Source organism: Melanerpes formicivorus, unplaced genomic scaffold, assembly GCF_026170545.1.
Source record: "Melanerpes formicivorus ecotype bairdi unplaced genomic scaffold, bMelFor1.0.p_v2 SCAF_403, whole genome shotgun sequence".
NCBI classification, from domain to species: domain Eukaryota; kingdom Metazoa; phylum Chordata; class Aves; order Piciformes; family Picidae; genus Melanerpes; species Melanerpes formicivorus.
In genome coordinates, this window is record NW_027142755.1 from 29,826 (window position 1) to 40,493 (window position 10,668).

The 10,668-nt window shown below is 68.4% G+C and overlaps 3 protein-coding genes and 1 long non-coding RNA gene across 4 annotated transcripts; all 4 read left to right on the forward strand.

The window, feature by feature from the left end:
* The first annotated feature begins 6 nt into the window (after positions 1-6).
* Positions 7-1,659, forward strand: LOC137459744 (uncharacterized). The gene is made up of 4 exons (XR_010992488.1): positions 7-364; positions 496-558; positions 868-982; positions 1,498-1,659. It is a non-coding gene; the product is annotated as an uncharacterized lncRNA (long non-coding RNA).
* A 501-nt stretch (positions 1,660-2,160) lies between these two features.
* On the forward strand, positions 2,161-5,466 carry HSD17B10 (hydroxysteroid 17-beta dehydrogenase 10). Its single transcript, XM_068170519.1, has 6 exons — positions 2,161-2,236; positions 3,000-3,164; positions 3,799-3,963; positions 4,344-4,472; positions 4,559-4,667; positions 4,858-5,466. Exons 1-6 carry the CDS (start codon positions 2,213-2,215, stop codon positions 5,046-5,048), a joined length of 783 nt encoding a protein of 260 aa, XP_068026620.1. The 5' UTR covers positions 2,161-2,212; the 3' UTR covers positions 5,049-5,466.
* Positions 5,467-5,688: 222 nt separating this feature from the next.
* LOC137459739 (N-alpha-acetyltransferase 10-like) lies at positions 5,689-8,569 on the forward strand. Its single transcript, XM_068170492.1, is given in 9 exon segments — positions 5,689-5,768; positions 6,257-6,355; positions 6,460-6,518; positions 6,655-6,700; positions 7,332-7,447; positions 7,578-7,622; positions 7,964-8,048; positions 8,169-8,300; positions 8,302-8,569. Coding segments are annotated over 9 exon segments (729 nt in total). The 5' UTR covers positions 5,689-5,747; the 3' UTR covers positions 8,428-8,569.
* A 333-nt stretch (positions 8,570-8,902) lies between these two features.
* On the forward strand, positions 8,903-10,664 carry CCDC115 (coiled-coil domain containing 115). Its single transcript, XM_068170497.1, has 6 exons — positions 8,903-9,145; positions 9,242-9,336; positions 9,424-9,527; positions 9,626-9,711; positions 10,116-10,250; positions 10,339-10,664. The coding sequence occupies exons 1-6, from the start codon at positions 9,136-9,138 to the stop codon at positions 10,530-10,532; spliced, it is 624 nt and encodes a 207-aa protein (XP_068026598.1). The 5' UTR covers positions 8,903-9,135; the 3' UTR covers positions 10,533-10,664.
* Positions 10,665-10,668: the final 4 nt, after the last annotated feature.

A 10,668-nucleotide genomic window follows, 5' to 3' on the forward strand; every position in this document is an offset into this window, starting at 1 on the left:
GACCACCAATTGACTCCTGCAAGCCCCCAGCCCCCCTCTGCGAGCCTCTAGACCCCCTAGGAATCCCAGGACCCTGCCCAGCTGCTCCCCAAATCCCCACACTGCACCCCCAGATCCCTTGGGAGCCCCACAACCCATCCCCTGGGAGCCCTCAGGCACCCAACCTGCTGACAGGTGCCACCCAAACCCCTCTTGAGAGCCCCCAGACTCCCAACCCCCCCACTGGGTGCCCCCCAGGCCCCCACTCTGTGCCCCCAGATCTCTTTCTGTGGCCCCCCCAACCCCTTTGCCTCCCCTCACTGACCCCTCCCCATTTTCCAGCTGCCCTCTGGGAGTTCCTTCGCCGCCTGCGGCTGTACCCAGGGTAGGTGCAGCCCCCCCCCCCCCCCCATTTTGGGGGGGGGAGGGGGGAGGAGACCTCACCTCTCCTTTTAGGGGTGTTCCTAGCCTCTGCCACCAACCCCAGGTGGTCTCCCCTGTTTGTCCCCTCCCCAGGGAGCACCACGAGGTCTTTGGGGATCCCAGGAAGGTTGTGGCCGAGGAGTTTGTGAGGCAGAAGTGAGCCTGGGGGGGTGGTGGTGGTGTTCCCCCTGGACCCCTCCCCAAATCCCAGACCTCTTCCCTAAATCCCAGCCCCACCTCCTCTCCCTCCAGCCCCCCCTCCTGCCCCTGCCCCGTGCCCGCGGTGTGCCCAGAGCAGCCCTGGCGGAGCCTGGCAGGAGCTGTTTATACCACACCCAACAGCAACACCGAGCCCCTCCCCCCCCTCCTCTGCACACCCCCAGAGACCCCAAAGCTTCCTCCTGGCTCTTGGGGGGGCTCTGGACACTCCCAGACCACTCTAACCCTCTCCCCCCTCCCCCACAGGTACCTGGAGGTCAGCCCCATCCCCCTCACCGACCCTCCCGAGAGCAACTTCCGCTGGGGGCCCAGAGCCGCCCGGGAGACCTCCAAGGGGGCAGTGCTGCGCTTCGTGGCCAAGGTGGGGACCCCACCCCCCCCTCCCCCCGGATTCCCCTGACCTCCTCCTGGACCCTCAGAACCCCCTCAGACACCCCAGGATCATCCCTGTGACCCTCAGATCCTACCTGAGCCCTCCTCCCCCAACCTCCCCAGGATCCTCCTGACCGCCTGCCCCCCAGACCCTCAGAACTCCCCTGACCGCCCCCCCCAGGACCCCCAGACCTGCCCAGAATCAGTACCTTCCTGACCAGCCCCCCCCTGCCTCCCAGGACACCCTCCTGACCCCCCTCCAGGACCCCCAGACCTGCCCAGGATCAGAACCTCCCTGACCAGCCCCCCCTGCCTCCCAGGACACCCTCCTGACCCCCCTCCAGGACCCCCAGACCTGCCCAGGATCAGAACCTCCCTGACCAGCCCCCCCTCCCTCCCAGGATTCTTCTGACTCCCCCCCCCCCAGGACCTTCCTGACCCCCCTTGATGACCCCCCTGACTCCTTTCTGACCCCCTCCCCTCTTTTCTCTGCTTCCCCCCCAGATCCAGGGCAAGGACCCCAAGTTCTGGCTCAGCCAATACAACGAAGCAGAGGCTGCCCAGCACTGAGCCCAATTTGGGGAGGGGGCTCTTCATCCTGGGGGTGTGTGTGCTGTAATGTTGGGGTGGGGGCACTTGGATTAAATATTCTTTACATGTTTTTAACCTTTTTTGTAAGTTTTCTTCCTTTCCTCCTGGGGACCCCCCCCCCCAAATTTTGACCTGTCCCACCCCCAACATTTGGGACCCCTCCCCCCATAAACCTTGGACCCAAAACCTCCAACCCAGAAAGAACCAAAATCTGCAGGCTGAGCCCCACCCCGGACAGGGGGTGGGGGGAGGGTCTTGACCCCCCCATCCCCGGGGGTCCCTGGACCCTCCGCGGGGGTCTCTTGCGTCCTTCCCTCCCCTCCGCATCCCGCCACGGGGTGTCCCTGGCCTCGCTCCGCCCCTCCCTGCGAGCCCAGGCGCTCCCCGAGCCCCGCCCCCTCGCTGCTGGCCCCGCCCATGATCCCGCCCCACAGTTACTACCCCCGGCTGGCCCCGCCCATAACTCCATCCCCGCCGCTCTGCCCTCATCGCCACTTCTGGTTGGCCCCGGCCATGGCTCCGCCCCCGCTGCACCGCCCTGATCACCGCCCCCTCGCTGGCCCCGCCCCTCGTCCCGCCCCCGCGGAGCCGCCCCCGGTTCCCATTGGCTGAGGGCAGCGGCAGGACGATGGCGACGATCCGCAGCGTGAAGGTAGCCGGAGGGGACCCAGCGGGGACCAGTGGGGAGCGGGAATGACCGGAGGGGACCAGGAGAAAGCGGAGGGGACCGAGGGTGGTACCGGGAGGGCCTGGGGGGGGACCGGAGGGGGCCCAGGAAGGATCTAAAAGCCTCCTTGGGCCACCGGGCGACATTCAGGGGCCACCGGGGGACATTCTGGGGCTAGCAGGGGACTTCCGGGGACCACCGGGGCACCTGCGGGGCCACCTAAAGATCTCCATGGGGGTCTGGGGGTGCTTAAAGAGGGGCTGGGAAGGGTCCTGGGGGCGTCCCAGAGAGCATTTGGGGGAACTGAAATGCTCTGGGAGGGTCCTAAGGGGTTCGGCAGGGTCCCGAAGGGGTCTAGAGGGGTCCCGAAGGGGTCTGGGGGGGACCTGAAGAATTTTCGGGAGGTCCTGAAGGGGTCTGGGAGGTCCCGAAGGTGTCTGGGGCGTCCCGAGGGGGTCTGGGGGTGACCCAAAGGAGTTCGGAGGGATCCCGATGGAGTCTAGAGGGGTTCCTGAAGGAGTCTGGGGAGGTCCTGAACGGGTCTAGGGGGAGGTCCCGAAGGGGTCAGTGGGGCGCCTGAAGGGGGGAGGGGACACCAGAAGGAGTCTAGGGGGTCCTGAAAAGGTTTGGAAGGGACCCAGAGGGGTTTGGGAGGATCCCGAAAGGGTCTAGGGGAGGATCCGCAGGGGGTCTGGGGGAGTCCTGAAGGGGTTCCCCCCCCCGACCCTCATGCCGGTGCCGCGGGCAGGGGGCGGTGGCGCTGGTGACCGGCGGCGCCTCGGGGCTGGGGCTGGCCACGGCGCAGCGCCTGGTGGAGCAGGGGGCTCGGGTGGTCCTCCTCGACCTGCCCTCCTCCTCCGGAGCCCAGCGGGCGCAGGAGATGGGCGACGCCTGCGCCTTCGCCCCCGCCGACGTGAGTGACATGGGGAGGGGTCCGGGGGGCTGGGGAGGGGCTGGGGGGCTTCGAAGGGGGGAGAGCTGGAGGATGCCTGCGACTTCACCTCGGCTGATGTGAGTAACACCGAGAGGCTTCAGGGGGGGCTGGGGGGCTTGGGGAGGGGTTGGGGGGGGGTCTTATCCGAGGGGCAAAAAGGGGTTCGAGGGGGTTGGAGAGCTTCAGGGGGGTAAAGGGGGGCTTCGGGGCAGGTGTTGGAGGACTTGGGGAGCTCGGGAGCTCCGGGGGGGGGGGGGCTGGAGGGAACTCAGGGGGGCCTGGGGGGCTTCTCCGGTGGGAAAAGGAGGGGTTGGGGGGGATCTTATCCAGGGGGGAAAGGGAAGGGCTGGGGGACTTCGAGGAGGGGATGGAGGGCTTCGGGGGGGTTGGGGGGCTTCGGGGGGAGCTTGGGGGGAGCCTGGGGGTCTTACCCAGGGTGGGAAGGGGGGTGTGGGAGGTGGATGGGGGAGTCTGGGGGGCTTCGGGGGGGCGGTGTCTTGGGGGCTTCTCCGGGGGGTGGGGCAGGTTCTCCGTCCCATAGTTCCCCCTCCAAAGGGTTCTCCCTTACCATCCCCTGTGCCCCGCCCCCGGTGCCACGCCCCCTTGTCCTCAGGTGACCTCGGCCGAGGAGGTTGGGGCTGCCCTGGCCCTGGCCCGGCAGAAGTTCGGCCGCCTGGACCTGGCGGTGAGCTGCGCCGGGGTCGGGGTCGCCATCAAGACCTACAACAGCAAGAAGGACACCGTGCACAGCCTGGAGGACTTCCAGAGGGTCATCAATGTGAGGGAGGGGGTCTCGGGGTGGGGGGGGGCATTGGGGTGGCTCTTGGGGTCCCCATGGGTGGCCCTGGGGTCTCCATGGGGTGGTCTTGGGGGCACTGGGGAGGGATCTGGGGGACTCCGTGGGGTTGGGGGGCTGGCCTTGGGAGCAGTGGGCCTGGGGGACACTGGGGGGGCTTTGGGGGTCTCCTTGGGGGGGGCATTGGGGGGGCATTGGGAGGACACTGGGGGGACTTTGGGGGTCTCCATGGGGTGGCCTTAGCTCTGGGGACACCACCAAGGCCTGGGGAAGGGCTCCCCGGGGGTCTCCCTCAGCCCGGGAGGTTCCCCCCGGCCGGGGTGCCCTGTAATCAGCTGCCTCCTGGCGCCCCCTGCTGGCAGGTGAACCTGGTGGGCACCTTCAACGTGGCACGGCTCAGTGCCCAGCTAATGAGCCAGAACCAGCCTGACCCCCAGGGGCACCGCGGGCTGCTGGTGCACACTGCCAGCGTGGCAGCCTTCGAGGGACAGGTCAGCCTGGCACACACCCCTGGCACACCCCTGGCACAACCCTGCCCTTCCTGGTGCCATCCCCCCTGAGGTGCTTTCCCCCTTAGGTGGGCCAAGCTGCTTACTCAGCCTCCAAGGGTGGCATCGTGGGCATGACCCTGCCCTTGGCACGTGACCTGGCACCGCTGGGCATCAGAGTGGTCACCATCGCCCCAGGTGAGGGCTCCCAGGGGCTGGGGAGGGCATCAAGGGACAGCTGAGGGCACCAAGGGCCTGGCAATGCCACCCAGCCCCTGCTGATGCCCTTGTAGGAGCTGCCAGCCTGGGGTGGGCACCCCCTGGGGTTGGGCACACCCTGTGGGGCGCCCCCTCCTGACCCTCCCTCCCCCGCTGCTCCCTGTGCCAGGACTGTTCTCAACGCCGCTGCTGGCAGGGCTGCCCGCGAAGGTGCAGAGCTTCCTGGCACAGCAGGTGCCCTTCCCCTCGCGCCTGGGGCACCCCCAGGAGTTTGCCCACCTGGTGCAGGCCCTGGCAGAGAACCCCATGGTGAACGGAGAGGTCGTGCGGCTGGACGGTGCCCTGCGCATGCAGCCCTGAGCCCTGCCCACCCGGATGGGCATCACCCACCCTGGGCACTGCCCACCCTGGGCACCACCTCTTGGGGGGGTGGGGGCAACCAGGGTGTAGGGGAGAGGGGTTGGGGTCTTCACTCCAACATGGTGAGGCTGGAGGGGGGTGGTGCTCACCCTGGGCATCACCTGCAGAGCCTCAGAGGCGGTGCCCACCCCGGGCAGTGCCCACCCTGGGCATCGCCTCCAGGGTGGGCACCAAGGGTCTGCACTCCAGTATGGCAAGGCTCTGTGGGGGGTGGTGCCCACCCTGGGCATCGCCTCCAGAGCCTCCGAGATGGGCGGGGGGCGGGGGGGGTGGGGGTGATGCCTACCTTGGGCACCTCTCCCCGCTCGGGACCCCCGCGGGAAACCCCCAAATAAAGCCGCGTTGCCTTTTCTCCCTTCCCATTGGTCCGCGTCGCTGTCAGCCGGCTGCGCCGCCGAGCCCCATTGGGCCAGAGCGCCTAGAACCCGCCTCCTGCCGGAGGGGGCGGTGGGGCTGGCGTGGAGGGACGCGCCGAGCTGGGCGCTGATTGGTTGGCGGCGCTGATTGGTGAAGGAGCCTGCCAGTAGGGGCAGGGCTAGGCGCTGATTGGGCGGGGGTGGGCGGGAGCGTCCGCCGGAAGTGCTTGAGGGGCCGGCGGCGGCGGCGGCGGTGGAGGAGGCAGCCGAGACAGCAGCAGCCATGAACATCCGGAACGCGCGGGTGGGCCGCGGGACCGGGAAGGGGCAGCGGGAGGGGACCCTGTGCCTCGGGGAGGGCGAACCGGGGCCCGGGGAGGCGAAACCGGGGTCCGGGGAGGGGGAACCGAGGCGTGGGGAGGGGGAACTGGGGCGTGGGGAGGCGAAACCGGGGAGTGGGGAGGGGGAACCGGGGCCCGGGGAGGGGGAACCGAGGCGTGGGGAGGGGGAACCGGGTCCGGGGAGGCGAAACCGGGGCGTGGGGAGGGCGTACCGGGACGGGGGGAGGCGGAACTGGGACGCGGGGAGGCCTCCGGGGGGAGTCCTGTGGTGGTATCCTTGCTGTTGGTGCTACCGGTTTGGGGGGGTGGGGGTCCTGGGGGGTCTCCTCCTTCCTGCCCTTTCCTCGGGGGGTGCCCTGCCGGGGGGGTTATTTTGGGAGGGTGGTCTCCGCCTTTACGACCCCCCCTGACCCCTCCCCCCTCGCCCCCTCCCCCCTCGCCCCCTCCCCAGCCTGAGGACCTGATGAACATGCAGCACTGCAACCTGCTCTGCCTGCCGGAGAACTACCAGATGAAGTATTACTTCTACCATGGGCTCTCCTGGCCTCAAGTACGACCCCCCCCCAATCCTTCAGAGCCTCCCCAAATCCCTGAGACCCCCCTCCTCAATATTTAGGACCCCTCCCCCTCTCTTTGATCTCTGCCCCCTTGCAGCTCTCCTACATCGCAGAGGATGAGAATGGGAAGATCGTTGGCTACGTCCTGGCCAAGATGTGAGCAGCAGCTTTTGGGGGTCCCCCCACCCCCTCCCCGGGGTCCCCCCAGCCCCTCCCAGGGTTCCCCCCCCACACCTCTTTGCCTGATCTTTTGGGGGGGGGGTCTCCCCTCCCCCCCCTTGTCACCTCGCAGGGAGGAGGATCCTGATGATGTCCCCCACGGCCACATCACCTCCCTGGTAAGGGCTGGGGGCAAGGCGTGGGGGTGCCCAGGAGGGTTGGGGGTCCCCAGGGAATGTTTTTTGGGGGGGGGAAGGGAGAGGGAGAAGGGTTTTGGGGGGCACTTGATGGGTTGGGGGGAGCTCCTGAAGGGTCTTGGGGTCCCTTGAGGGGTTTTGGAGGGATCCTGAAGGAGTTTTGGGGTCCCTTGATGGGTTGGGGGGAGCTCCTGAAGGGTTTTGGAGTCCCTTGAGGGGTTTTGGAGGGATCCTGGAGGGGTTTGGGGGTCCCTTGATGGGTTTTGGGGGGCTCCTGAAGGGGTTTTGGGGTCTCTTGAGGGGTTTTGGGGGGCTCTTGAAAGGATGTTGGAGTTCCTAGAGGGGTTTTGGAGGGATCCTGGAGGGGTTTGGGGGTCCTTGAGGGGCTTGGAGGGATCCTGAAGGGGTTTTGGGGTCCCTTGAGGCGTTTTGGGGAGCTCCTGAAAGGATGTTGGGAGTCCCTTGAGGGGTTTTGGAAGGATCCTGGGGGTGTTTGGGGGTCCTTGAGGGGTTTCGGGAGGCTCTTGGCGGGGGGGTGTGTGATGTTTTGGAGTCCCTTAAGGCCTCAACCCCCTGGGCTGGGTTTTGGGGTACCCCCTCACCCCCATGGCAGGCAGTGAAGAGGTCTCACCGGCGCCTGGGGCTGGCCCAGAAGCTGATGGACCAAGCGTCCAGGGCCATGATCGAGAACTTCAACGCCAGATACGTCTCCCTCCACGTCAGGAAAAGGTCCCAAACCCCACCCCAGATTGCTCCAGGGGGGACCCCCACCCCTTAATTAACTACCTCAGGAACCCCCCCATTCCCCCCAAAAAAATCCTGACTCCCCCTCTTCTCTGTTTGCTTTCTGGGGGTGCAGCAACCGAGCGGCCTTGCACCTCTACTCCAACACCCTCAACTTCCAGTGAGTCTGGGGGCTTTGGGGGGGGGGTGTGTGTCTGGAAGGGGGGTTTGGGGGGGAGTTGGGGAGGGGGAGTGGGAATTTGGGGAGTAAAGATGGGGTTTGGGGGGTTAGGGGTGGGGATTTGGGGGGGCTGGGAGGGAATTTGGAGGTCAAGGATGGGATTTGGGGGTGCTGGGAGGGGATTTGGGGAGGGGGAGTGGGAATTTGGGGGTCAAGGAGGGGGATTTGGAGGGTGGGTGGGCTGCAGGGAGAGGGTTGTGACCCTGGGGGTGGTCTGAAGGGGGTTTAAGGGATGCTGGTGGAGGGGGGGGACCCCAAAATCCTTCCCTCTCTCCCCCCAGGATCAGTGAGGTGGAGCCCAAGTACTACGCAGACGGGGAGGACGCCTATGCCATGAAGAGAGACCTCACCCAGATGGCTGAGGAGGTGCCTCCCCCTCCCCTGCCCCCCAGACCCCTCTGCCTGCCCCCCCCAAACCTTCCTTGCCCCCTCCCCTGCCCTTCTTTGACCTCCCTCTCCCCTTTCCCCTCCTCTCTCCCTCCCCAGCTCCGCAAGCAGCTGGAGCAGAAGGACCGCGGCCGCCCCCCGCCCCCCGCCGAGCCCCCCAGGGCTGGGGAGCTGGGGGTCGGGGGGGGTTGTGGAATTGGGGGGACCCCCCCTCAGCCCCCCCAGAACCCCACCCTGCCCCCCCCGCCCCCCCCCCGAGGATGGGGGAGGGGACAGCAAGGACCTGAGCGAGGTCAGTGAGACCACTGAGAGCACCGATGTCAAGGACAGCTCCGAGGCCTCGGACTCGGCCTCATAGGGACCCCCACCCCCAGCCCTGGGGACCCCCATCCTCACTGGGGACCCCCACGACCCTTGGACTCCCCCTCCCAGGATCCCCCCAAATCCTGGGACCTCCCCTCTTGGTGCTGGGAGGGGCAATAAACCCCCTCCCCCTCTTCCTCCTGCGTGTGTCCCCCTTGAGTCTGGGGCTTTGAGGGGGGTTCAGGGGACTTCTGGCCCCGTGGGGTGATTCGGGGGGGGGGGTGTGGGGGTGTCCTGAAGGGGGTCTGGGCTCCATGGGGTAATTTGGGGGGGCCCTGGGGAGGGGTCCTGAGGGGGAGGCTGGTGCTGGGGGTGTCCTTGGGGGGGCTTCTGGCCCCCATAGGATGATTTGGGGGGGTCCTGAGGCGGAGTCTAGTGCTGGGGAGGTCCTGCGGGGGGCTTCTGGCCCCATGGGGGTGATCTGGGGGGAGCCTGGGGGGTCAGGGGGGGACTGTGGGAGTGCATAGAGCAAAGGCACCCGCAGTGCCCTCACCCACCATGGCTTCAAGCGCTCTGAGCCCGGCAGTGCCCTCACCCAAGATGGCGCCGAGCCGGCTTCCGGCCGCCGTATGCTCGGCCCTCAGGCAGGCCCCGCCCCCCCGCCCTTCGCGCTCTCCGATTGGCGAAGACGGGCTGGGCGCAGGCCGCGATTGGCCGGAGCGGAGGCCTCGGCGTGAAGCCGCGGCGCGGGCCGGCAGCGGCCATGGCGGAGGGTGAGCGGCAGCCCCGCGGCGGGGGGGGGGCGGCTGGTGGGGAGGGGTCTCCCCGCTACCAACCCTCAGGGTCCCCTCCGCGTCCCTTCCCCACAGGCCCAGCGGCGCTGGACGCGGCGGCCCTGGAGCTGCTGGAGGCGCTGGAGAGGCTGCAGGAGAAGCGAGGCCTGCTGGGGGACCTCCTGCGGCAGGTGGCGGAGGGGAGGGGAGATGGGGAGGGGGGCGCAGGGCCGGGGAGGGGGCAGCCCCCCGCCCTGACCCCCCACGATCCCCTCCAGGGCTGGTTCTCCCTCTCCCAGGCTCGCTACTCCCTGGGCTGCCACCGAGTGTCCTCCCTGCAGTACGGAGCCGCCATGGTCCCGCGCGTGCGGGTGCGGCCCAGGTAGCGGACACGGGGGGGGGGCTTGGGGGGAGGGAGGGATCGGGGCGGGGGGAGGGATGTCAGCCCTGTCCCCATTGTCCCCTTCGACCCTCTCCCAGGCAGGACCCCGGAGGACCTCTCCGCTTCGAGGAGGTTCCAGGCACAGGGGAGGACCCCCAGGAGCTGCGGCGGGAGGGGGACAGCGGTGAGGGGGCCTGGGGGGGTCCCATGGGTGCTGGGGCGGGGCAGGATAAGGGGTGGGGAGGGGTCCCATGGATACTTGGGGGGTGGGGAGAGGTCCCATGGGTGCTGGGGGGTGGGGAGGGGTCCTAGGGGTGCTGCGGGGCAGGTTTGGGGTGCTGGGGAGGAGTCTGAGGAAGAGTCTCAAGGGGGCTGGGGTGGATTTGGGGTGCTGGGGAGGGGTCTGAGGAGGGGTATCATGGGGGCTGGGGGGGATTTGGGGTGCTGGAGAGGGGTCTCATGGGGGCTGGGAAGGGATTTCGGGTGCTGGAGAGGGGTCTCGGGGGTGCTGGGGGGATTTGGGGTGCTGCAGGGGGGTCCCACATAGGGTGGGGAGGCTCTCTCTAACCTTTCCCCTTCCTCTCCCAGAGCTGCGGCAGCGCCGCCCCCCCCCTAAAACAGAGGGCGCCGCCCCCCGCCCCAAGCCCCCGGTCGACCCCTTGACCTGGTTCGGCGTCCTGGTGCCCCCCAGCCTGCGGCAGGCCCAGGGCAGCTTCTGCCAAGGTAAGGGTGAGGAGGGGGCCCCCAAGGTGAGGAGGGGGCTGCAGGGGAGGGGTCTCAGAAGGCTCTGACCTTATCCCCCCCCCCCCAGCGGTGTCTCTGGCGCTGGAGGTGGCAGAGCTGCAGGGCCAGGTGGCGGCGGCCATCGCTCACTATCGCCACCTGCTGGCGAGCGGCGGAACTGCAGGCGACAGCAGCGAGAGCCCAGGGGGCAGAGAGCCCGTGGATGCCACCCAGCCCCTGGGTGCCGGCGAGGCTGCAGGGCAGGCAGGGGCTGCGACGTGACCCAGGGCTCTGGGCACACCGCAGGGCCCCCCAGGCTGGCTCCAGGGGGCCCTCGGGTGCCACCCAGCCCCAGGGGCACTGCAGTGCCACCCCCTGCTGCCTTCCTCCTCCCTAGTAAAGGCCTGGAGGCTACTTT